The following is a 27,801-nucleotide window of genomic DNA, read 5'->3' as shown; positions in this document are numbered from 1 at the left end:
CAGAGGATTATGGGGTTGTAGCAGGAGAGTCATAGTTGGAGAGCCTTGCATTTAGGAATTTGAGTTTCGACAAGAACTTTATTTTCCGTTTTTTAATATATAATACAAAAGGGTTTACTTGTGAGAGCAAGTAATATGGAAAATCGAAAATGAACTGCAAACTTGGCTATTTTTATCCATTTTGTTATATATTTATTGTTATTGTGAATTATGTCAATCCTATTAATGTAAATATATACATTTACTACAGTTTATTTTTTGGAGTCTTGTACTCCTTGAGCTGACTATTAAAATTAACGGATATCTTTAATAAGAGGTTATCTTCACCTCCTGTTGGACTTTGGCCTCCACTCACCATGCATAAAGTCGGGGTAAAATCACATGGCCCCTTTCATAAATTAAATGAAAAAAAGGACTATATGAAAGTTTTTTTTATTAAATAGTGAATTGAAAGGGAAGTCAAATAAAATTTCATAATTTAGATCAAAACTGAAACTGAAAATCATTTTTTTCTAATTTGGCTATTTTGCCTAAACATGAAAATCACTTTAAATTATCAACAATTCACACTTTAACAAATAAATAATCCTGAAGGAAAGAAGCAGTTAATGCATTAATTGACAGTTGCTGTTTCAGTTAATTTATTATACTTCCATAGTCCGTGGCTTTCACTAGAATTCATTGCCATCTCACATTAAACGGTTATGCTTTCATACCCTAAAATTACAAACATTTACGTTTTTTATTTGGGACAAAAAATCTCCTTTAAAGATATTGCCCCTAGTGTTACCTGCTAAATGATGGCCTCTCTCCAGCATCAAAAGCTTCCTTTAGCTGTTTGACCAGGTTATCCTGGCCGGGAAGACGGAATACGCCTTCTTCACCGAGACCTTTCTCTAGAATAAAGTCTGCACATTTTTCCACTAATATAGGAATTAAATGTCTTCCAAATTTCTTCTCATAAGCGATGGTGTCCACCAATCGTTGACCAAACACAGCTGAGAATATAAGAGATACCTTGTCAATTTTCATTACCAAGCAGTCACCATACAGGATTGCTTAGTGGCCCTATGGTTTTTATCTTATTTGCAACTGTGTTTATGGGCTAACAGTAAGGTTATCATAGATACAAAACCACCTTTTGTTACCCAGTCTTTTAACAAATGCAGGATTTTATAGAGCTGCAAATACTAAATAATTAAGGCATTCCATGCTGACAGAAGCAACCAGATTATAATATTGTGAAATATCATTAACCCTTAAAGAGTTAAACCAGGAGTTAAGCTGAGGAAAGAATTCAGAGCAAGAGTGTTTTTTTTCTCAGTACACTTCATGTACCCTTTGAGAGCCAGTGGGTAATTTACACTTTCACTGGAATGAATTAACATAGTTGCCAACAGTCCCACTTTTTTTTTTTTAATTCTTTATTTTTCGTGCAATAGGGTGTACAAACAGGCCTGATGTGCCACGATAGCAGGACAGGCTTATCAACAGGTACATTATCGTGACAGGATTGAGGTGCACATTTTAGTTTTTGAAACGAACATAACATTGAAGTAGAAACATATCTGTGTAATGTGAATCCGCAGCTGAGGTAACAACGTATATGTTGGACAGAAAGCTTGTGCTCGGCTGAGGAGCCTGGGGCTAGTATTTTATGACTGCTTAGTAGCATAAGTGGCGTAAATAACTTTAGTTGTCAAAAAGGTTCTATAGGGTTGTGCATAATAAAATGGCTTAGGCACTAGCGTACTCTGAGTGGTATGGTCTGTCAGGGCTATGGAAGTGTTTGGTCTTGCGTCTCCTATGCCGGCTGGGTTGTGGCCTGTGTATGGGCATCGTTACGCTCCTTAAATCATATGGGAGGTCTATGTTAGGGGATAGGATAGTGTGGAGGCTGGAGACTGCGCGAATTTCGGAACGCTTGTTTCGGGGTTGGTGCGTCATCAACATCTAGGTGGTTTGCTGGGTCATATAGATTTTACGCCTCTGGGTGTAGCTTAAGTGGTTGAGAGATTAAGGGCTCTCGGTTGTCGGCCGTAGTGACCCACGTCTGTGGCTGTTAGGTTGTGTTGGCTACAGAGTCATTATAAACATAAACACATATATACAACAGTCCCACTTTTAACGAGACTGTTCCATGTTTTGGGTTCCTTTTCTGTCAACAAATGGTCTGCGCTCTGTACCTGGGCCCATGCCAGCTTGCCATTCTCACATGCTACCTCTGAGCTGAGAGGAAATGATTACACTTCACTTCCTCCCAGGGCATAGAGCGCCACATGGAGGATAGAGACAGAGAGAAGGAGGGGCGATGTAAGAGGGAAGACGGTTCCTGGACCAGCAGCAGCCCACTTGCATTAGCTGTAGCCAGCCCAAACCACCTGTACAACTTAATACTTTAGTATATATAAATACTTTAGTGTATATATATATATATATATATATATACATATATATATACATATACACACAGTATATATATATATATACTGTGTGTATATGTATATATATATATATAAAAATGCATTTAGTATATATAAATACTATATATATATATATAGTATTTATATATACTAAATGCAGTTTTAGTCAGTGTGGGGAGACTGTGTTTAACACAGCCTCCCCACATACGGTCATTCTTTCCACTTAGTCACTCACCACCCCTCTATATTTATTTTCCCCCTCCTGCTTACCTCCTGTGGTTCAGTGGGTCCCTGGTGGTCCGGTGGGCTGCTGGTGGACTCTCTGGTGGTCTGCTGGTGGACTCCCTGGTGGTCCGATGGGCTGCTGCTGGTCCAGAGTGTTGTTAGAGCAGTCGGATGCTGAAACCCGGCACCTGTACTCTGACATTCACAGTGTGCCAGGCTTCTTTAACAACACACTGGACCACCACGGAGTTCACCAGCAGCCCATCATACCACCAGGGAGTCCATATATAAGAGCAGGCAAAATGCCGCCCCTGTAAAAGTGCCACCAGTCTGTCCTATGGATGGGCCGGCCCTGCCCTAAATTTTTCGTTTGATTAATGAGATATAAATAGGAACAGGAACCATAAGGTTTTAGATCCCCCTTGAGGAAGGCTATTGCCGAAACGTCCTGGTTGCTGTATCTCCTGCTCTGGGTTATTATGCCTATGTTATTTTGGGTATGTGGGTACCCACCTACCCTCATTCAGGATTCACAATGGCACGTGACAAGACTGCCTCTTATCCCCCATACTATTTGCTCTCTCATTACAACCACTTTTGCAATCACTTTTACACAATATTGAGATGAACGGAATTAAATTACGGACTGAGAAATATAAAATTGCAGACAATTTACTGCTGACCATTATTGATCATTCACGCTCAATGCCACCGCTATTAGCAGCACTAAATGAATATGTCGTGATATCTGGATACAAACTAAGCATAGAAAAAACTGAAGTGCTACCAATCCACATCGATGTCAAATCACTCCGAGATCTTAAACAAACATACCCATTTAATTTACAAACCACAGATATACAGTACCTAGGGACCCATCTTCCGATAGACTTATCCCAGACTTAATGACTTAACTACACTCCATTGCTTCAATAATCCTTATTGGATTTTAAATCCAGGACTGGCCTCTCAATCTCTTGGTTGGAAAGAATGGCATCCATAAAGACTAATCCTTTACATTTCAAAAAGAGCTGGAGGGCAAAGCCTTCCACATTTCATGCAATACTACCACATGGCTCAAATAGCTCAGGTCCAACATCTACATGTACCATATGGGATTAAAAGATGGGTGGATTTAGAACACACCATTTTCTATAGGGACTTCCCCTCACCTTACATCTAGTTGCCAAAGCAAGCTAGCACCCCAATACCTCCAACCACATCCACACTGCAAAACGTCATTAAAACCTGTGATGAAATAACAGCTAAATGCTCTCTGACCACCAACCCCATCCCACTTACTCCAGTCTTATGCTATGCACAATTTTCTCCAGGCATGACTCCTCAACATTTTACTCAATTTGAGGACAGTGATCTAATTTGCTTTTACCAGTTTTTCCAAACCCAACAAATAATACCCTTCCCAGACCTTCCACAAACTACACCTTTAATTATTTTTTCTATCTTCAAATTCGAAGTTTCCTAGTCATGTCTACTAATAAAAAAGCAGGCATATCAGCACTAACCCCCCTTGAAAAACTTGCATGCAATGCCTGATTCAAAAGAGCCAGACTTCCATACTCTACTTGCTCATAACCAAATCCTTCAATGAAGGATACAAAACTTTAAAGCGGTGGTATCTCACCCCTCTCAGGTTAAAGCAAATGGGCAAAACAGATTCAGATTTGTGCTGGAAAGGTTGAGGGTATAAAGGCACATACTACCACCTTTGGTGGGAATGCACACAAATTGCCCAACTATGGCTTTAGTATCACAGCTAGTGTCCAGGAAACTACACTCACACATCCCATTAGAGCCCTGGATTTGGCTTCCCAGAAGTCAAAAGAAATGAATTGCCACAGATACGCTAGCCACAAGACGAGCAATTGCAGAGAACTGGGATAGACCTAATATTCCATCACTGAATATAGTGATATGTAAAGAAGAAGACACAATGAAGATGTAGAAACTATCTGCCCTGATTCATGACACTACTAAAATCTTCAATAAAATATGGAACATTTGGCTCTTTGAATTGCCATTATCTACAAAGAGGGCCCTGCTCTGGCGATGGGTGGGGTCAACCCTATTCCTCTTCTACCTCCTCTCCTCTCCCTGTGCATTCAAACACCTCCACTACACACAAATATACTCTTACATTGACACACGCCTACTCCATACAAAAACACACTTATATTCAAATACACAGACACTACACTCATATACAACCCACACAAGGGTGGGCAAAACACAGATCTCCAGCTGGCGAGGTATCATGGATGTTGTACAGCCATTGCAAATCTACCTTTTGGCTACTCCTGCTCTATAGGGGAATCCAAAAAATGCATTGCACCAGGGCCCACTGTTCATTAGCTCTGTAACTGAACAGAAATGTCTGAACAGAAATGTCTATAGTCTAACTCTATATGTTGCTTTTAAGTTTTGGCCCCATCTCCTGAAAACCACACAACAAGAGAAATGCAGCCGTTGGAACTAATGTAACAGGGAAAGACTTAAAAAAATGATGGTTAGTGCATAAAATAAGAAATAAAGAAAAAAACAGCCTAACATATTTAAGGAATTGTGGCCAATATTCAATTAACATTAGATGTAAAGTTCCAACAATGCTTTAATAAATCTCCCTCAAAGTGCCCCAGGAATATTTTTCCCAAATGTTATCGACTATAAATTAATACTGAAACTTTTTCAAAATCTATGGGATAAGAACAATGAAAATTATACTCATAATAGTTCTGTTCAAGGCTTGGAGATCTATTATAGAGGTTTCTTGCAAAAGCAGACATTTGAAATGTAACATATTCTTACTAAAATATTTATTTGCATAGTATTTCTAATACTATAGCTAAACTAGTTCATGCACTGTCTGATTCTCCAGCATGATCAAGGATTAAAACATTTGTTGTTAACATATTACAAATATACACAGACGTTAAGGTATCGCTACCTTTTCTCTGCGATACTGCACTTTTCCTCCTGAAAGCAAGGCAAATCAGTCTCATCTTCAAAGCCGAAACGCAATCAAAATCCCATCCTGCCATTTTCCTTGTTATAGGCATTTTTCTTAAATACCAAGAGCACCAGAGGCCCGTGTTTCTCTAAAGCAACTTGAATATGCTATGAGAATGTGCTGTTGTCTCAAAACTTGCTGTGGCTCTTGAACCTGCCCATACCTGCCTCTCACACAAAAGGCTCTCTTTGTTTTAAAGTAATGAATAAAAACCAACATTACTGACCCCCCCCCCCCACCACCTCCTTGTGAAATCTAAATTTTAGAGTAGAACTGATAATTCTTTCATGCCCACAAGTATTAAAAGTATATTCCGTATAAAACACAAATTACTCAGATCTGGAACACGGAGATTAGAATGCCACCCTGCTCTCATGTCCCACTCTAATCAGAAATGGAAAATGGCACAATCATAATCAGACTTAAAGTGCAGGTAGAGAAAACAATTATTTTAGAATTACACATATGACTTTTTGATATATAGTGGGTAAAATAGGCATTCTAATAAATATTTATTACGGTTGATTCTTTCCCAAATACCAAAGATACACATAGCTATCATCAGCATGCACTATGTTTAGTTTGAGACTGGAAATAATTCTTTTTGGCAGAGGAAATGACATATAACAGGAAAAATGAGTAGGCAGAGGGGCAAACCTGGTCAAATGATTGTTCCAGTGGGTACAGCCTTTACTAAGAAGTGCTGCAGATGTCCCAGGTAGTCCTTGGTAGCAAAAGAGATGGGATAAATGACATAGTGGGGCAATGTCTGGAACCCAAACTAGGGACCACTCAACTAATTCCATTACATGCACCAGGAAGAAGGCTAATTGAGCCAAAACACGTTGTGCCTTTGCCGATTCCTTACTAGACTTTTCTGTGTTGGGTATCTATGCAATTACCCTGTGTTTTTAATCCTGTCCATTTATTTATTTTGGTTCCTATTAAAATAATAACTAGTAAGTTACCACACATTATTGGAATTACCTCCATAATTTCATGATTGTGTAAAGGGTATAGAACAAATGAGCAGTGAAGGAACCTGTCCTTAAAGGACCACTATAGTGCCAGGAAAGCAAACTCGTTTTCCTGGCACTATAGGGACTTTAGGTCCCCCCCAACTTCAGGGTCCCACTCCTGCTGGACTGAAGGGGGCTGAAGCGGTTAAAACACTCAGCGCTGGGGAACTCTACTCCTCCTGCTGACGTCAGCACGCATTCAAACAGTCCATAGGAAAGCATTTCTCAATGCTTTCCTATGGACGTCCAGCGTCTTCTCACTGTGATTTTCACAGTGAGAAGTGCAGAAGCGCCTCTAGCGGCTGTCAGTGAGACAGCCACTAGAGGCTGGATTAACCCTAGTGTAAACATAGCAGTTTCTCTGAAACTGCTATGTTTACAGCTGCAAGGTTAACACTAGAGGGACCTGGCATCCAGACCACTTCATTGAGCTGAAGTGATCTGGGTGCCTATAGTGGTCCTTTAATGCTTTTACAGCCAAAGCCAGCTTTGTGGTTCTCTGTAAAGATGGAAGCTATACAGCTGCACTATGAAAGTTCTGTATTTGTATCTTTGCAGATAAAACTAATACTTGCACATACTATTTTCCAAAACACAGGAAAGTATTATATACTGTGTTTGGGTATCATTTATTGAGCTTCCCACGGTTTTCTTTTTTTATATTGTACCAATTTTTCATTGTGCCTGTTTTGAGTGATTTGTGGCACCGGGTTAAGCTGCATGTATTCGTGAATAGTGCCAGATCTCACTCCACATTCACCATTGCTGTTTATTTTAGATAATTCCATTAAGTTCTTTTATGGCTATGTTGTCCTACTATTTGTAATATGATTTTATTTCACACTTTAACCAGAATAAAACTGTGTCAGCATGCTAGCAGAGGTGGAGTTCTCAGTGAAAAGCTGCACACACAGAAAACCAAAAAGTACCATGACCACTTCAAATCATTCAAGGGGTCTTGGTGCTTCCAGTAACCCTTATGTTTATTTGTAAATGTTACATAAGTACTTTTTAAAGTGTCTTATCTGTAAAGCATTAAAAAGCTGGTAAATTATTTCTGGAATATTACTTAAAACTCTGTTTCCATGTCATTGTTCATGATTATAACAGTGAGAAATCTGCCCTTGGTTGCAGTGTGTTACCTCCAGATACGAATCCTGCAGCTTTCCTAATAGCTTTTACCCAATCCTCCATCTCGGCCTGTGTAGTAGCCATCAGGACGTAGGGCTCAGATTTGCATTGATCCATAGATGCTCCTAGCAATTCAATAAAAAAAAAAAAAAAACAGCACAATTAGGTTGAACTGGTGCTGGAGTCGTAAGCATTCCAAACAATACTCAGCTCTTAGCCTGTATTGATGTTTAAGAAACCTCTAGATGTATAACAAAGGAAACTGTGACTTGTTCATAAATTTAAACCTATTTAGTTTAGAAAAACGTTGCCTGAAAGGGGATATGATAACATTATACAAATATATTCGGGGCGAATACAAACCATTGTGTGGAAATCTATTCACAAACCGGACTTTACATAGGACACGAGGTCATGCGTTTAGACTGGAAGAAAAAAGATTTCGTCTAAGGCAAAGGAAAGGTTTTTTTACTGTGAGAACAATAAGGATGTGGAATTCTCTGCCTGAAGAAGTGGTTTTATCAAAGTCCATACAGATGTTCAAACAGCTACTAGATGCATACTTGCAAAAACAGAATATTCAAGGATATAATCTTTCAATGTAGGGTAATAACTGCTTGATCCAAGGATAAATCTGACTGCTATTCTGGGGTCAAGAAGCATTTTTTTTCCTAGCTTGTTGCAAAATTATGCTTCAAACTGCCTTCTTCTGGATCAACAGCAAAAAAACAAATGTGAGGAAGGCTGAACTTGATGGCCGCAAGTCTCTTTTCAGCTATGTAACTATGTAACTATGCAACTACAATATAGTATCTGCTCTGCTCCACAAGTTTCCAAAGCCAAGCTTGATTATACATAATGTGGTGATTTCAAGTGATAGATATGTAGGCAACATTTAGTGTCCAATGTCATGAAAATGTACCCTTCCAAGAGACATTGTATCATCTAATCACCTGACTCCTATAGGTTTAGCTATTGTTTAGATAAGCAGCAAGTTTTGGAGATACATGTTTCTTAAATGTTTCTGCACATAAAGGTTGTGGTTTCCTGCTACTGCATGATGATCAAATTATGGTTTCAATAAAGGATGCTTATAAAAAAAAAAAATGTGCGTGCTTCAGGATTATACTAGAATAAATTTTCATTTTATTTTCTTACTGAATACAGCCGTGAAGAATGCATTTATTATGTGTCGCTAATTACAATCATGCAGTGTTCACCCTGTGTCCTATCAGAATATGATATGAATATGATATCTCGGCTTATCTTTGTGTTTCATTAAACACCAGAAGATTCTAACTTTATGATATATCTTGCCTCAGCCAATCCTATGCAGAAACAACATTACATTTTTATTTTACTCAAGGTTTCTTCATTTAACACTTAGCAATATTATAGTTGCTAAAGGGGGGGAAAGATTTTGAGTTTAAAATAATGATAAAATAATGATGGTCTTAGATTGCAGCTACTGTTGCAGACATAAAAACATGCATTGTGACCTACATTCCATTTTACGGAACTGTGCAGCAAGCAGACCAAACTAATCTGCTAATATCACAAACCATGAGGTCACCCCTCTAAAATCCATTCCCAGATTTTCTTTTAGCTCCAATGACCTTAAAGGACCACTCTAGGCACCCAGACCACTTCAGCTTAATGAGGTGGTCTGGGTGCCAGGTCCCTCTAGGATTAACCCTTTTTTTTATAAGCATAGCAGTTTCAGAGTAACTGCTATGTTTATACTGAGGGTTAATCCAGCCTCCAAAACCTCTAGTGGCTCATTAACAGCCGCTAGAGGTGCTTGCGTGCTTCTCACTGTGAAAATCACAGTGAGAAGACGCCAGCGTGCATAGTAAAGCATTGTAAATGCTTTCCTATTCGACCGGCTGAATGCACGCGCGGCTCCTGCCACGCATGCGCATTCAGCCGATGATGTCGGGAGGAAGGAGGAAAGGAGGAGGAAAGCTCCCCGTCCAGCACGGTGGAGGCACCCTCAGGGCACTATAGTGCCAGGAAAACGAGTATGTTTTCCTGGCACTATAGTGGTCCTTTAACCCCTTAAGGACACACGACGTGTGTGACATGTCATGATTCCCTTTTATTCCAGAAGCTTGGTCCTTAAGGGGTTAAGCATTGTCACCTCATTTGCTGAGTGTGACAGCTTTTACAATCTTACATCCATCCCTGCAACAAGGCCATTTAATTTGAAGACTGCAGCTTTAAGGCCCAATTTTACATCCATTACTGCAATGAGGCCATTTTACTCAGCTCTACCCACTCACCCTCCCACCCTGGTTCCTTCTAACTTTATAGCATGCTCGTCCAGCTGTTTGGAACCACAGTCAATCACCTCCTCATTCCCTTCACATGTTATCAGTTTCTGCAATTATGCTATTAATACTCTCTTTGCCATCACATACAAATTCCTCTGCTACCTCTTGTCTCGTCTCCCCATTTTAACCTTTAGATTGTAAGCTCACGTGCAGGGCCCTCTGCCTTTTGTATCGGTCTGTTCTTATTGTGTTGTATTTTTCCCAATTGTACAGCGCTGCGGTATATTTTGGTGCATTATAGATGCCAGTAATACATTTTTTTTTCTTTAATTACGTATTCTGGGAGAGGGTCATGGCACTCCTGGCACCATAAACGCTAAATCTGGCTATTAGGGGATCTATCTACATAAACCTGTTAAACAGGGACAGAGCTAATGGTGGTGCAGTTGTACAATGACACACAGTGTCTCCCTGTGGCAGAGCAACGTAAGTGCTTAAGAGAAGCAATAGGGGAGTCATGAACACAACCAGATGGCATCCCAAGCAACATATCTGATACTGTGAAGCTACACAGCTCTGCATATATAAATGTGTGTCTGTGTGAACACGATACGTTGCTTAACCCCTTCCAATCAACATGTATATACAAGCGAATGCTAATTCTGTGTTTCAAAGAAATCCACACATTTCCCTATTCCATTTCTGTTCCATGTATCTCTGCACAGGGAATATAAATATGTTTTCTCCTTCCTCCAGTGCAACTTACAATGTAGGTTAAACGTCAGTGCCTTGTTCTAGAAGTCACAGGTAGAGGGCGCTGAGCAATCTGAGTATTGTATAGGAGGTTTTGCAGGCTGCAATAGCACCTTGAAATTCCACTTATAGTACAAGCCGTCGTGTAACTATTTACAAACATTTTATTTTTCCAAAGGCATGTTAGAAAGATGCAAACCTAGTTTATCTGTTTGTATTTGTCATTCCTAATGAATTAGACACAAATGGATTCATGAATCATATACAAATATTTCAGTATCACAAGTACAGAATACCAAATAATCTCCAAATTCAAAATATACTTGTGTAAATGTGCCAATTTGTTATGTATTAAAAAAATCTATATTTTTTTTTTTTTTTTAATTTAAAAAAAAAAAATCTATATTTAAACAAACAGCTGTTTTTGCCTATGTCTGTAGCTATACATGTTTCAAAGATATATTATGCTAAAATTAACTTAGTAGAACATCAATTAATGAATGAGCATGTTGTCATGGCAAAACAACATATTAAGTGTTTGCTATTTTTTTTTTCTTACATTGGCATCTTAGTTTGATATATTGTTGCATCATGCACTATAACATATCTTTGCTGCAAGGTCAACTGGCTTTTGTACAATAAAAACCCATAATAATCACAGAGTTCTGCCTCAGAATGAATGAGGAACTTAAAATGAACTCTCATTGGAATGGCGCCTGAATGGAGTGACTAACTGCGTTGGCTAGGGATTAACCTTGCCTGGAGAGTAGGTCAGTTTGAGGGGTGAGGGGCTCTTCAGCATACATACACTATGCCGAAGAATTGATTCACAGAGAGAAAGACTTTCATTTTTTTTTAATAGTTATTTTTTTACCATTTTGTACATGTTCTATCAAATCTGCAATACAATGTATAGATATTGTCAAATTATATTTATTTAACCTGGTCCACTTATTATTGTGCTGTCTTTTTAAGGCATCTGGCAGTAAAATATGAAACGTTAACTCATTTCAAATAATATAACATTGCAAAACAGTGTGGCATGTACAGCTTGTCTTGACAAATCAAAAGCTATTGAGCTGCACTGCCAAAAATGTCATGTATTTACTGGAAGTGAAAACAATTTTAAATAATAAAGGCCTTCATGGCTTCTGGCTGGATTGTGGAAATCCATGGGGTGAATGAAAGGCGAGACAGGCTTTATAGCTATTAACACAGTAAGTACTATCTCAAAGTTAACAATGCTAGAAATGACATCAGTATACAGCAAGGGCATGCTAGGCAATGTCAAAGAATATTGGAATAAAATATAATTAAGTAAACCAAATAAATAAAAACAATATTATAGGATACTTAGTTTTGTGACTCTAGAATGCTGCACTTAAAGCTTGATTCTGACTAATTTGTTACCATTATTGTAATTTGTAATCAAATAATGATCGAATTAACCAATATGTTGATAAAATATGTGGGACACTAGTAGGAATAGGCTGATTTTGGCAGCAAAAATTAAATGTGTCACATGGACTTCCCAACAAACACAGCACACTTTCTGGGTAGCGCACAATAGCAATGCTTGCCTTGAAATCTTTGTTTTGACAGAAATTTACCCATTTCTCTCAGACTTCTTCTCAAATATTTTTCAATTCCTTTTGAGACCTCCCAGTTCAGACATATTCCCATTCCCCCAAAAATTCTAATTTCTTCTTAGAGCACTTCCCTCAAACAATCGGACACCAAGCCATTTTTTTGAACCCACTGTTTCTTTCACAAACGCTCATATGATTTCCTTTCTAGTCACGCAGTTACTAAGCCTAACCTCATATACCTCTTGAGTTCATGTCTTTACACTGGACAAGTGTTAATGGAAAGCGTGTTTGGTTGACCACTGACCAGGAGGCAAATATAGTGTATTGAGGGAAATGAGCCAATATCAATAATGTAAGTGACTGTTAAAGATCCTGTAGACATGAAGAGTCAGTCATTTTCTTGGCCAATGCAATTAGTAGCGCGGCCTGTTGGGGAATGCAGAATTTAAAGGAGGCAGATAGACCCATTAGTTGCAGACCTGCTCCCCCTGAAGGCCAGCAATTTACTGAAATATTGACTGCACTAATAACTCAAAGTTGCTGATAGTTGTATATTTTGTTTTACATTTATTTGTGCAGTTTTTTTTGTTTACTTTTTGGTATTGTTTTTTTGCTGCACAGTGTGACATCTAACAGTTATAAATCGTCATACAGTTATCTGCACACTGCCCATTAACACTCATTCATGTGCAGGGAATTGTGGTAACATGGTGCACAGCACATACAACCATCAGGGTTATTTACTAAACTGAACATGGTTATTTGTCAAAGTGAATTTAACATTTAAGGCCAAATTAGCTTCAAGAGAAGGCATAGCTGACTTGGAGGATTTTTTCAATGAATCTATTTTTGTCTTAAATTTATAGGTATTCGTAAAGGTTTATTTGTTGTGTTTGTGTTTCAAATGGATAAGGGAAATAATACAAATGTACAGTTCTGCTCAGTTTAGGTTTAGTCTTTTGCTAAGTAACATTATTTTAAGATATATTTAGACATAATATTTAATGAGTATTAAAGCCAAAATGCCCTACTACGCATTTAATTATTTTAAAACAGTTTAAGGCTCTAAAACATATCACAACACTTGCTGCTTAGTTCTTATTTCCCTCTTCCCTGTGGTTTTGTTCCAAAGGAAGCTGCTTTTCACATATATCTCTGCATAGCATTTTTTAGAGTTTTAGAACTAATGGGTCATGCAGGGACTCCACATTCAGACACAAACACCTTCTGTTCATTCGAACTGGCAGGAACTGTTCTTTTTTTGACACTAAGATGACACTCATAACTACATTGGGCATAAGAAGGGGGCACTTGACGTCACACACGTGCCCGTTCATTAAGTCTCCCAATGAGCTGAAATGAATTATCCAGATAAAGTATCTTTATTAAATGAGTGGTAAATTTACTATGATGTATGTTTTTAAGTAGCCAACTAGTCTTTTTTTTTTTTTTTTAACCTGTTTGTCTTGCACATTAGTTGGAGGGGGAAAAAAAGACATAATTTGAGTGTAAAATTATGTACATTGAGGATGTTATGTATCATTGCAATGGAGAATTATGAACTCAGGAGGTGGTCAGAACAAGGTGGGCCATTCCAATGATCCCACTTGAATCACTGATGACGTTCAGTGGTCCCAGTATGCATGTATGCACACCAGTATGCATGTATGCACACCAGGCCTACTAACATCCTCCTTAGCCTTCCCCGCTCTAAGAAGCTCATACAGTGAGTGCTGATTAAGCTGGATCAGGGAATGTTGGGAGGTATGGCATGGTAAGAGCCGTACATAAGATTTGCGACTTCCATTCAGAGTCAGACAGAACATATCTGTGAATTTCTAACACTATGCCAATAAATGAGAGTGGACTCTCATACACATACACATTAGCTGTGTAGTTAGATTACATTTTATGATATGTGACAATGACACTTGAGATTCCAAGTATTTTTCAAGCAAATATACTACATATACTTATTTCCTGGTTGATGAACTTTCTGTGCCAGTAGATATGTTTTCTTGTTTGTGTGGAACAACGCCATCTGAATGGATAAGGATGAAGGGATTGGAGATTGGAGATTTACAAACTGCAGTTGGGATACAGATTGCTTTCGCCCTATCCCCAAAAAAATCCTTTGGATTTCACATCAGTCAATCAGGATTTTTACCTGGGTTTTCAGACCAACATACCTGGAATAATCTCAAAAGTAAACTTCACAGCATCATCTGGGCTATAAGAAAACTCTGTGACTCGGCTCCCCGGTAAGTACATAAATCCCTAGACAGGGTGAAATAAAAAGAAAGGTTTCTTAACAGAATGAAGGCAAACTCTATTCTGAAACTGTATAGCTTACCAAATACCTATGCTTTTACCTGTTGTCATATTCTACTGAAAATACAATATAATCCTTTTTATTTAAACTGCTCTAATACCAGTTTCCTCACAATAATGGTGATATTAATTTCCAAGATAGTTATTACCAGTAAGTGATTAATTAAAATTCAAAGCAGAGGTGTAAGTAGGAGTCATCAGGCACCGGTGCAAAAATTGCCCTGGCATTCGCCCCCAGCCCCTCTGTGTGTCTCATTCCCTTCCCAGCCCCCCAATGTGTCTCATTCCCTCCCCAAGCCCCTCTGTGTGTCTCATTTCCTCCCCCTAGGCCCTCCATGTGTCATTCCCTATCACCAAGCCCCTCTGTGTGTCTCATTCACTATCCCCCAGCCCCTCCATGTGTCTCATTCCCTAGCTCCTGCAGACCCTTCATATGTCTCATCCCCTAACCCCATGTGTCTTTCTCCCCTAGCCCCTTCCAGCCCCTCCGTGTGTCTCTCTCTCCAAACCCCCTCATTCCCTCCATGTGTCTCTCTCCCCTAGCTCCCCCACATGTGTCTCTCTCCCCCATCCCCTCAGTGTCTCTCTCCCTTTGACATCCCCATCCCCTTTATGTGTCTTTCTTCCCTAGCCCCCCCCCATCTCATCTCGCCTAGGCCCCCCATGTGTCTCTCTGTCACGGTGCCTGATCAGCACCTCAGTGTGACTGCATCTGATCAGTGCGGTGGTTACTCACCTTACCTCTAGAGCCTCTCTCTCCATGCAGTTTGTAATTCAGTGGCCGACAATCTCCAGTGGGACAATCTCTCCCCTAGCCTCCCCTCTATGTGTCTCTCTCCCCTAGCCCCCTCCATGTGTCTTCTCTCCTCTAGCTCCCAGAGCCCCTACATGTCTCTCTCCCTAGCCTCCCCAGCCCCCCCATATGTCTGTCTCCCTTAGCCCCCCTAGCCCATCCATGTGTCTCTCTCCCCTCCTCTATCCCCTAGCCCTCCTCTATGTGTATCTCTCCCCAAGCCCACTCTCCATGTGTCTCTCTTCCATAGCCCCCAATTAGTCTCATTACCTCCTGCCCCTACTGTACCCGTTCGTGGCTGCCACCGTACCCGTCTGACAGGAAGTGTGTACTGTCAGCCGAGGCGATCAGCAGGAGCCCCCTGGAGTCATGGGCCTGGTCACGGCTGCGACCCCTGCAATGGCACTGATTCAAATCTATAGCACTAAAAAGCATCTGATGCCAATTTAATTGTGAAACCAGGGTAAATACGCAGTGCTGCCCTTAACATCTGAAGTTTTAATATGCTGTAAATGCTTATATAGTTCCCTTATCCAGACCACTTTACATAAATTGGAAAATTATACAACAAATAAAACATTTTGACACAGTCAGTGCCCCCCTCTCCTCTTTGTAAGCAGTCAAGTAACCTTCAGAGAGCTGGAAGCTCTTGCATTGCAGCTTCCGTTAGTTCCCCTGTGTTAAACCTTGCATTGCAGGGATAGTTCATTTGCTGGGAGCAACAAATAGATCTAAAACAGGTTAACTGCATCATTGGATGGTTACAGGGTGCTCCTTGCACCACAACCACTGCAGCGAATCTTCTTTAACTTGTTTTAACAAGCCTGTCGTATCCACAGTAATTAAACCTTTCAAGGTGCCTACAGCAGCTGAACTGAATGATCCGGAATCAATCCCAAAAATCCAAGCTGTCACAAATATAGTAAGTTATATAGGCCTTTGGTATCCAGCCCTGAACACCAAGCTGTTGAAAGACATTGCTCAGAATAACTCACCACAGCTATATCATAGCAAAATAGATTGATTTTACCTGTATTTGATGCTAGTAGTTACATTTTTATACTATACTTCAAATCTTCAGTTATCTCATTTGGATGCATTTTATTTTACATGCCATTGAGACTTGCAACATCAACAATCAAGAGAGAGACACAACTTTAGATCTCCGAAGATTGCTGAATGCCCTTTTTTTTAATATAAAGTGTGAGTGACCCACTGGCACAAAATTACTCTATTTGGGTTCCACAGAGTTGCACTATGTTTTATTCTTATTTCCCCTAGTTGGATTCACCCTATATATTGTATGCATACTTGTTGAACATTTGAGGAGATCTTCGGGTTATAATCAATACTAGAAGGGAAGTTAAATATATATATATTTCTTATATGCACCTTCAACTCACTTAAGCACTTTACTATCTTAATTGGTGCTATTATAAGCAACACTATATTGTATTTAAATTATTAACTTTTTGTGATATAGTGAAAGATTTTGCACTTTTTCCCCAAATTAGATTACAACAGCTTGAGGGCTGAGGTTAGGCTATTTTTAACTACATTGTACATTGATGAGGAACTACTTTATAATCATTTATTCAATTCCTGGCAATTTTCTTATCACATAATCTTTTTTTCCATGTCTGGTGTACACTCAGATAGTCTCAGGTCACTGGAAGGCAAGGTACAAGGACAACAGCAGAGGGTCTTGTTGACAAAAGTTGGGTTGGTCTTACAAAATAGCTAAAAACACCTTCACCTCCTACGTGTTTGATTTAAAAAGCTTATTAGTAAAGAAACCACGTTGTAACATGGTAAACTGTTATTTCCTGCCCTTTCCCTTGTCACAAGCATTTATTTAATATCTGCTCCATTTTTGCAGCAATAACATTCCAGCACATATCAACAGGTGCAGGATTTTGTTTGCACTATCTGGATCTTCTATTGCAAAATAATTGTAACGGTTTGGGGTGAATGAGCTCAGTATGCAGAGAAAGGACAAAGCAAAGTCACTTCAACATAAAGTCTTTATTGTTTAACCCCTTAAGGACCAAACTTCTGGAATAAAAGGGAATAATGACATGTCACACATGTCATGTGTCCTTAAGGGGTTAAACAGGACCAAGAAGCAAAAGGGAAGCCTTTTAATGGGATAATCCAGGAAGGATTAGCACACAGTTAGTCTTTAGCAGGTAAATAAAGTAGACAAACTAGGCAAACCAGGGAGTCCAGTCCAGGATCAGACAGGCAAAGGTTAACCAAGCAGTCCAGGACAGGATCAGACAGGCAAAGGTTAACCAAGCAGTCCAGGACAGGATCAGACAGGCAAAGGTTAACTAAGCAGTCCAGGACAGGATCAGACAGGCAAAGGTTAACCAAGCAGTCCAGGACAGGATCAGACAGGCAAAGGTTAACCAAGCAGTCCAGGACAGGATCAGACAGACAAAGGTTAACCAAGCAGTCCAGGACAGGATCAGACAGGCAAAGGTTAACCAAGCAGTCCAGGACAGGATCAGACAGACAAAGGTTAACCAAGCAGTCCAGGACAGGATCAGACAGGCAAAGGTTAACCAAGCAGTCCAGGACAGTATCAGACAGACAAAGGTTAACCAAGCAGTCCAGGACAGGATCAGACAGGCAAAGGTTAACCAAGCAGTCCAGGACAAGTTTAGACAGACAGAGGGTAACCAGAAATCCAGACAGAATCAGACAGGCAAAAAGTTAACCAGAGAGTCAGGCAAGCAAGGGTTAGCCAAGGCAGGATAAGGTAGGCAAGATTTAATCAAGGCAGGTTCGGCCAGGCAAGGGTTAATAATAGCAGGCAAGGGTTAACCAAGACAGGATCAGGTAGGCAAGGTTTAATCAAGGCAGGTTCGGCCAGGCAAGGGTTAATAATAGCAGGCAAGGGTTAATCAAGGCAGGTTCGGCCAGGCAAGGGTTAATAAAAGCAGGCATGGGTTAATCAAGGCAGGTTCAGGTGGGCAAAGGTTAAAGGAACACTAAAGGGTCAAGAACACAAACATGCAGGGCCGGATTAACATAGGGGCTGATGGAGCTGCAGCTCCAGGCCCAGGCCCATGGAATAGGCCCATTGATTTAAAAAAAAAAGCACCATCTCCATCAGATACATGGCACTTGGGAGTGTTTTACTGTTTTTGGTCGATATGATCCTGTAATTAGGCCCGTCATAATTGTCAGCACCAGGCCCACTGGGCTCTTAATCTGGCCCTGCAAACATGTATTCCTGACCTTATAGTGTTTAATCCACTATTTAGGTGGCTTGCGCCCCGTTTAGCCACCTTAGAAAATATTAAAACTCACCTTGTTTCCAGCGCCACGCGGGTTCGCCTCCCTGGTGACATCATTAGCTGAAAATCGGCAAGAAGGCAGGATGGGGGCAGGGCCAAACGCAACGCTGTCTATGAGAAAATTTCAACATGGAGACGCTGAATGACAGTGCTGCCTACTGTGCAGGAAGCACCTCCAATGGCCATCTGAGGAGTGGACACTTGGAGGTGTCCCTAGGAGGCTGTAGCGGTACTTACCCTTTCCAGGGGCCGGCCGGGGTCCTCTGTTCAAGCCGCGCGCGGCCCTGCTGCTGCACGAGCCGCGCGCGGCTCATCCGACGGCTGCAACAGGAAGGCGGGCAGTGACCGCGAAAAGCGGTCACGTGTCCCGCCTGACGCTAAGAGCGCGACGCAGGTCTCGGGCGCGCTCTTAAAGGGACAGTGGGAGCCTAAATTGGCAAAGGCCTCCCATTGGTCCCTGTCATGCCACACTCCCCACACACTTACCTTTTGGGGGCGTGGATGTGACAGGGACCAATCAAAATAGATGTTAAGATATATATACTCACCTTTTTCCCTTAGTTCCTTGCCCTATCATGGTTTCTGTTTCAGTTCCCTTTAGCGCTTGTTGTATTCAGTTGTGTTCCTTCGTACTTGACCGTGGCTTTGTTTTCTGACTATGTTATCTCTTTATCTGTTCTGTTTGCTGGCTTGCTGTTTACTGTGTACCAGACCCCGGCTACTCCTAGTTTACGCTGTCTCTTTGTGCCCTTGACCTCGCATCGCTCCTGTCTCTGTACTTCTCCTATATGCATTGAGTCCGGCCACTCTAAGGTCCGTTAGACGTATCTCCCCTCTGTGTTGTCTTCTGTTTAGTTGAATCCTGTGTGTTGGGGTATATTTTTGTTACAGAGGCAATGTAAACACAGCATTTTCTCTGAATGAAATGTCTGAAGACAATGATTATACTCACCAGAACAACTACATTAAGCTGTAGTTGTTCTGGTGACTATAATGTTCCTTTAAGCAAGGCATGTACAGACAAGTAAGGGTTCACCAACGCAGGAGGTTCAGGCAAGAAAGAGTTAAACAAGGCAGATGAGGTTTGTATCCTCTAGAGCAGTGGTTCCCAACCCAGAACTCAAGTGACCCTAACAGTCCAGGATTTAGGGGATTACCCAGTTTTGTCTGGGTAAATCCTGGACTGTTAGGGGGTACTTGAGGACTCTGTTGGGAATCACTGCTATAGAGGTTCACAGGACAACTGAGCCAAGAACCCAGGAAGGTCAAGGGTTTAATTAGGGGACAGGGAATGGGAGTTCTCCCACGAGGACGTGTCTATAGGTGTCCACACACTCCCTTATGTAGGTGGGATGCTATTTCAGTTTGCCCTCTCAACCAATACCCCCACACTGATGCCAGAAATACTAGAATGGATCTCCCAGGGCTCTGACATCCTGAAAGGACCATGGAGCAGCGTGGGGGATACACTATACATACAAAACAAGGTGCCCCCTGGAGGGAAGGCAAGCCATAGGTCAGACAGGGTGCACCTCCCTTCTCTTACACGCCGCAAACCAAGTGGAGAGCCTGCAGGAGCTGGCTGGCAGGCGAGGAATACGTTTGGCGGGCCGCTGAAAAACTGCAAACTTTGCCAGTGGCTGGGATGAGAGCTCAGCATGTACCTCACTCCGAGACCCATGTGACCAATGAGACGCCGAGACCCATGTGGCGCCCAGTAGGTGAGTGCGGTGCATCTGCCTCTCCCAGTGCGCCATGAAAAAAAATTGCCTGTCCAAGTCTTTGAAAGACCAAAACTGTAATTTCTAATATTTGTAAAAGAATGACAAGATACTCATTCATATTTATGAAAGTCACGTGTATTTATTTCAGATACAAAAAAAAAATATTCTTAGAGTTTCACCCCTTAAAAACTGGATACTAGTGAAAATCTGTAATTTGAGAATGGATTTGCAAATCTCAAGCCAAATTATATATGTTGGAGAACACCTCACAATTCCCATGTTTAATGAATAAAATCCATTGAATGCTAAGGTGAATGATAGGTATGTACTAATAAAAAAGAAAAGTTAAATAAATAAAATGACTTTTTACATTTAAAGAGGAACTGTTAATTCCAGGCTTTTTAATAGTATGTTTATATTTCCCCGATATTTTGCAAACATGTATTTGTTGAATTAAAAGTAGAAATCCGCACCTCTTTATCCTGTAACTGTGTGCCTCCATCTTATCTCTCGATCAGTTATTGTTATAAATGCTATGCAGCTGGCATGCACCACAGAAAAAGCAGAAATGAAACATTGTTTCTATATCTCTTCCTAATTTGTAATGTTTGACCTAGCTTTGCCTGGGCTTTGATGTAATTTGCTAAATCTTTTATAAAATGTTAAAAGAAACGTTTGGGGGGCCTGACCAGCGAGGCTGATAGACGTGCCACTGCAGAGCTCCTCAGACAATAGGGCAAAATACCACTTTTTAGCCCTAAAAGCTTATGAAAAGGCAGCCCAAATAGCTTCATTTGACCCATGAAAGGGCACTAAACCGACCTTGCAGCTTGCGATCATTTTGAAACTGGCTGGCAGACAGACTTGCGCCATGAGGCCTGGCGACCGTAGAGCGGGAGAGGCGGCCGATCCCCCGGTCCGGTGCCGCGAGATGCTGACACAACGCAAGAAGGAACCCCGTTACCCCCCCCCCCCTTGGACCGTCAGGGGTGATCGCGGTCCACACCTGAGAGAGAAATCGAGACCGGAGCGAGTGCAGAGGGGGAACACATGGGGAAATATGCTACACAATGCGGCACCCAACATGGCGGACGCCTCATGTCTAACCCTTACCTCACATACCTGTCTCTTGCCCTCTCCAAAAGGGCAGCCCACCTTATTTGATTGTAAATTCCTGTCCTAATGTGTTTTACACCCCACCTCCTATAGAATGTAAGCTCGTTTGAGCAGGGTCCTCTTCAACCTATTGTTCCTGTAAGTTTATTTGTAACTGTCCTATTTATAGTTAAATCCCCCTCTCATAATATTGTAAAGCGCTACGGAATCTGTTGGCGCTATATAAATGGCAATAATCAATAAAATAAATAAATGTTCCCCCGAGCCCACAGACCCACAGCATGAGACTCGGCAAAGACTAGAAGCAATCTTCAACGACTTCTGGCGTAAGCTGGAGGCCAAACTGAAGCCGACAGCCTCACAACGGCTAAGCAAGTGCCACAAAAGCAACAAGCATGGCGCCACCGGGAGAGCTACCGAGTCACAACCCAAACGCAGCAATGCGGGCCTACCAGCACAAGAGCAGGAGGAAACCTGTAAGCCTAAATTAAATCCCAAACCAGCATCGCCCGTCAAAAGGGTGTACAAAGCTGCCGCCCGGACTGCCCGACGTCCTTCTGGGCTGGGAGCCCATCGGGGGATTACCCCATGCTGTCCATACACCCGTGGGGACACCCGAGATAGGGAGAACCCGCGGGACCCCGAGCCAACCACCATGTCTGGGAGGCTCCATGGACTCAAGGCGAGGGCTCTCGCTAAGGCCCGGAGCCAGAGAGCCGGGAAGCTGAGTCGCAGTGGGAACACCCGAACAGAACGGCGAGACCACCACTACACGCCAAGCCCCCCTTATTCCAGAGGACATTGCCCTAAGACCCCAGCCGGGAGAAGCACTACCGACATGTGGACACTATCTCTGTGCCTCACTTGCAGGCGCCATGAGAATGCCGGCTAGGGGAGTCGGCTGACTTTCGGTAACACACTGGGGGCTAGCTTGCTGCCCTATCACCATGTCCATACAGATTTTCGGTGGTGTACTTTTATAATTTTATGTTTTGAGATCAGCAAACAACATCGAACTTTTAAGAGTTCTTCATTGTTTATTCATTTATGTTTGGCTGTGAATTTTTCAGTATATTCTTTGCACAATATTATAATGTCTTATTACGCCCACTAGACATGTGCCTGTATAGCCTATCCCCTGCTAACTACATGCTGACAAGCCTGATTACCCGGCGATTTAACCATTTAACTGTTTACCTCACCTTTCGCATACTCATGCCACACAAGCGTGTATTGCGCCCCGCTTGCATACTTAGTCTAGCACATACTAAAGCACCCTACCATGCCTCAAACCCTGCTACTGTCACGCATACCTTGTCTAGCCAGGCATATTGGCTATTATCCACTTAGGTGGCTTGGTACACCGGGAATCACTGGATCAGGGCGGGCTGTGGCTGAGGGTCGATGGGGCGCTCGACCCCAGCTTGCTGGACTCCAGCCAGCTGATGGCTGCGCCTCACCAACTAGGGGCATTGGCTCATTAACCTAAAGGCAACCTCCATAGCAACACTTGCTTTATTATTATTATCCTCTTTACTTTACTCGATAAATCCCAACGCATACAATGTGTGCTGTAGCCCAAGCACTTTTCTACAATGACACTGTCAACCTGATAACTCTCTCAGGCTTCCTAAGCTTCTGAATTTAGCCATTGCTGCACTGACATATTTAATTTAGCTAGATTTGCATCATAGAAATGCCACTCTTGATAACCCGACAGAATGGGTGTAATCACGCTAAGATGTCTTATTTGCATACCTTTTCCATTCAAGCATTGTTTCCTTGTAATTACCTATTTTTGAGCGAGTTGACAATATATGATGTTTCACAATCTAAGCATGTCGATCCACTCATGACCCAACAAAATAGAAGAGTGTCACAAACGAGCACTTACCATGTTCCTTAGTTTACCATTGTTCCTAGCGTGTTATATCTACTTATAAAAACAAAAATGTGCTGTTTATCTTTGCCATGACCATGTATGTCGCCGGAATGCATGTAACCGCTGTTGTGGCGTTACAGAATACTCTGTTTTGTAATACAATGCACGTGTTAGGTGATTGATGTTCAATGTTTCATCCAATGGTTTCATCCAATGGTGTAAATTCCAGAGAGAGATTGTCCTCTTAACATATGTAGTAATTTACTAAACACATAGTTATTAGGAAATTTCTTAACAGCACAAATATATTCATAGTGTTGGCTGACCACTTGTAGAAAAATACACGGTAATGTTTTCTTGCATTATACTATTTTGTGCAAGTCAGGTTTACGGTGCACATGTTTATTCTCTATTTTAGCACAGTAGTATAAGCCATAACACGACAGAACAGCCACTATTCTGACTCTTTTTTTTTGTGTGCCAATTTTTATTTTTTATTTTTAGTAGCAGATGATTAGCATATGCTGTTGTATTTTAAATCCAAATGGGACATTCACATTCTCCAGCCAAGGCAATGCTTGTATACGTCACTCACTGGCTGTCCTGAAAGGTGGGAGGTACTTTATGTTTAGGTGTTATGGTTGTGTCTTAATTTTATGACCACAGCAAGCCAGCAAACAACTCGACATTCTATGCACAAGTCCTCAGTTTTGTGATTCTGTCCAGTGTATTTTAATTTGGCCTTTTGAATTGTATACTTAACAATAACGGGTTAACAGATTATTATTTTGCACACCTATATTCTGTTGCTTATCATTCACCGTTATGCCTTTCCTGTGGTATTGTCTGCATCACACGAGAAACTCACAGTCTTACATTTGTTATTATTAGTATTGTCTTGTATTTAACACTTCCTGGTTTAAGTGGAAACTGTAGGCTTAATCATTATTATAACTAGTTACACAGTGCAAATGTATGTGGTAGGGCTGTACAATGTATAACAAACAAATCAAAACACTTACATACCTGATATTTGCTGTCAGCCTCATCCTTGAAGTAAAATAGCATCTGTCCTTTCAGTGAAAAGAATTTCTGCTGCCAACTCTTGACTATTGATTTTTGTTGCTTTTTTAAAACTCCACACTTCACCGGCTTCTCCAGGGGGTTAGCAATGTGTATACGGTTAGATAAAGTTGTCTGGTCACCGGACATCATACTGACCGATCGGGCTGTAGAGTGAGCATAGAAGAAGAGTCCGTTACTCACTGGAGTAAACCAAACTTCAGTAATAAAAAAGTAATAAAACCAGAAAAAAAAATTGCTTATTAACTTCAAACTTCTCTGAGCACCATCTTACATAACCACCATAAGATGTTATATGAATTGAGGGTCAGAGTGAAGATTTCGTCTGACTGCAGAATCTTTAAGGAAGTGGACAAAAATAAGTTTCAAAATATACTTCCTCTGAGGCGTAGGAGTATTTTTGAGACAGCTGAAGGGCAGATAAAAAACAAGTCCAGTTTTTAGTTAACCGATTGTCACTTTTTTCATTATAACCATTTTTAAATACTTTTTTTATTGTTCTTTGTTTAATTTATTTTTTTTCATACAAACTTAACTACTATACTTTATTTAAAAAAAATTAATAGGGGAAAGTGTTAATAAAATGCATTTCTAAGCATTATAGATGTAAATTAGAAATAATATCTGACCTGGACCAGAAATTGCAACTGAGAAAATGGGGCTTGCATAACTACATGTTTTCACATGGGATTTACACACATTATATCATAGCTAGGAACAGAAACTACTTCATCTCATTGAAGTGTTTATAATGTCTGGTGTCCCCTGGCACTGTCCTTCTGTTCAGTGTTGTCCTGTTTTTAGAGGTTTAATGATACACAAGAGTCCTCAGCAGACCATCCCCTCTGTTCTGCTTGGACTGCAGCTATAACCGTAGCAATAATGAGCAGTGGTGATTGGATGATTGGATGAGAGTGTGAATTGACAGCTTTTGGCCTATAACAGCCGCCATTGCTGATATGAATTGTATGGCTAACGAAGTGTGTAATCTCTACCTTAGCCATACCTCTAGTGGAGTTAGTTTGCAGCTCTCCCTTGCAGCAGAGTGATATACATGGAGGCTGTACAGATGGCACACCTTCCCAGCGACAGATCGTAACTTGCAAATTGGCAACGGTGACACTCCTCCACAATGGAAGAGTGAGGTCCAGGAAGAGGGTGCAGAAGGAAGTCCAGTGGCATCTCTCCACAACAGTCCAGGGAGAGAATCTGGTTAGCAAATTCCTCTTCTGCTATGAGTGCATACTGCAGAGGACTCTGCACTTAAAGGGAATACCTTACATCAGCAGAGGCAATCCGTCTTACACTATCTTTAGGGTTAAGGTTAGCTTTAGAATTAGGGTCATTTAGGGTTATTTAGTGGTTGGAGTTATCTAGTGTTAGTTTTTAGAGTGACAATTACAGTCAATGTTTAGGGTTAGGTTTAGGGTTTGTTAATGTCAGTGTTAAGGGTTAGTTAGTATTGTTTTGCATGTTTTGCGTTAGGGTTACATTTACTGTCTCGGGTTAGGGTTAAAGTTTAGTGTTAGTATTACTGTAGGGTTAGCACAGGGATAGGCAACCTTCGGCTCTCCAGATGTTGTGGACTACATCCCCCATAATGCTCTTACACACATATTGCTGGCAAAGCATCATGGGAGGTGTAGTCCAAAACATCTGGAGAGCCGAAGGTTGCCTATCCCTGGGTTAGCATTATAGTTAGAATTATGGTTAACCTAATGGGTTAGTGTCAGGGTTGTCAACATAGAGCGATCTTCCCATTATTTTTAGTTTACCCCTTAAGGACACATGAACTGAGTGACATGTCATGATTCCCTTTTATTCCAGAAGTTTGGTCCTAACTCATTTAGCCCTGTATCTTGGCAAAAACTTTGCAAAGGTATACATTACAGAAGAATTGTTGTACTCAGTTGATGATTCTGAGTGCATGTTATATTATTACAGTGGCATAAATTCAAATCTCAACACTACAGGTAAATACACTCCTACATTCACACACACATACTCCATACAAAAACCTGTGTAAATTCAAATACACAAACCCTGCTCACAAACACAACCATGCAAAGATGAGCATATGGGAGATCACCAGCTTGCAAAGCATTGTGGGAGTTGCAGGATTGTTTAGTATCTTTTTGGTCACCCTTGTACTAGAAGGGGAGGGCAAAATTATTCTCTTCAGTAGTTCTGCCACTGGCTACAATTCCCCAAAATAAGAAATAGACCCATCAAATTCCTCTATCAAAATTCTAACTATAAATCTTATGTTACACTATTACTTCACTGGATAATGGCAAAGGTATACATCAGGAGTATTGTACTCTGAAAATGTAGCTAAACACAATTTGTGGTTTTGTAATGTCTACTTTCTATGAATATATATGAACCTGGGATATCTAATTTATATAACTATATACTTTTGTGCATCAATTTTGTTTTCTCTGATGGCTATTAAACTAAGAAGACAAACATACCATATTCTAAAATCATTACATATTGAAATTGTACTCCTTGAACTGAAATTCCTGGCATATTATATTCTTTATAAATCAGGACCAATAAATATGTTTATTTTAAATTTACTTTTCTTTAGCTGCACTAATTACATACACATTAATATTGACAAAGTGTAAAAAAAAAATTGTTTTTGCATTTTTGTTTGCATTTTTTTTTTATAATAAATGAGAATGGAAATTGTGGTTGAACACACTCATAGTAAACATACCAAAATTGTTTGTGTCACTAAGTACAAAAGAAGCAATCTTAAACTGTGTCCATAAGGTGTAAAATTCTGCCTTATTAGCAATGTACAATATAATTAAAGTGTAATAAGATGCAATCAAGACACAACATCTAGTTCCTCTTAGTGAGGAAACTTTGAGAATAATACATATTGGGGAGATTTATCAAGAGAAAAACTGGCTTTTCCGGTGCAGTCTTGATGAAAACCAATAGACTGTCTCTCAGCATTTAGCTCTTTACACCCAAAATAGCACCGCTTTGCCTTGATAAATAACTGAAAATAAGTTTATTTTAAAAAAAATTCAATCATATGAAAAGATTATCCAATATTATTAAATTGGGCTTATATTAGTGGGTTTCCATTTCTCAGATGTAAAATGTATA

General features: G+C 40.6%; 1 protein-coding gene across 2 annotated transcripts in view; it reads right to left on the bottom strand.

The window, feature by feature from the left end:
- The window catches only part of ARHGAP25 (Rho GTPase activating protein 25), an 87,773-nt gene that overhangs the window by 22,569 nt on the left and 37,403 nt on the right, over positions 1–27,801 (bottom strand). The window contains exons 2-5 of one of the 2 annotated variants that reach the window (XM_063448638.1): positions 24,619–24,821; positions 14,631–14,718; positions 7,838–7,951; positions 791–998 (exon numbers count right to left, since the gene is read on the bottom strand). In XM_063448638.1, coding sequence (XP_063304708.1) covers positions 791–998; positions 7,838–7,951; positions 14,631–14,718; positions 24,619–24,821 — 613 coding nt within the window. Of the gene's footprint in view, positions 1–790; positions 999–5,613; positions 5,826–7,837; positions 7,952–14,630; positions 14,719–24,618; positions 24,822–27,801 lie in introns of those variants that run through there. The other variant, XM_063448639.1, reaches the window with a different exon arrangement.

The sequence above is a fragment of the Pelobates fuscus genome, chromosome 3 (assembly GCF_036172605.1).
Source record: "Pelobates fuscus isolate aPelFus1 chromosome 3, aPelFus1.pri, whole genome shotgun sequence".
Classification (NCBI taxonomy): domain Eukaryota; kingdom Metazoa; phylum Chordata; class Amphibia; order Anura; family Pelobatidae; genus Pelobates; species Pelobates fuscus.
This window is presented reverse-complemented; position numbering and strand designations above follow the sequence as displayed.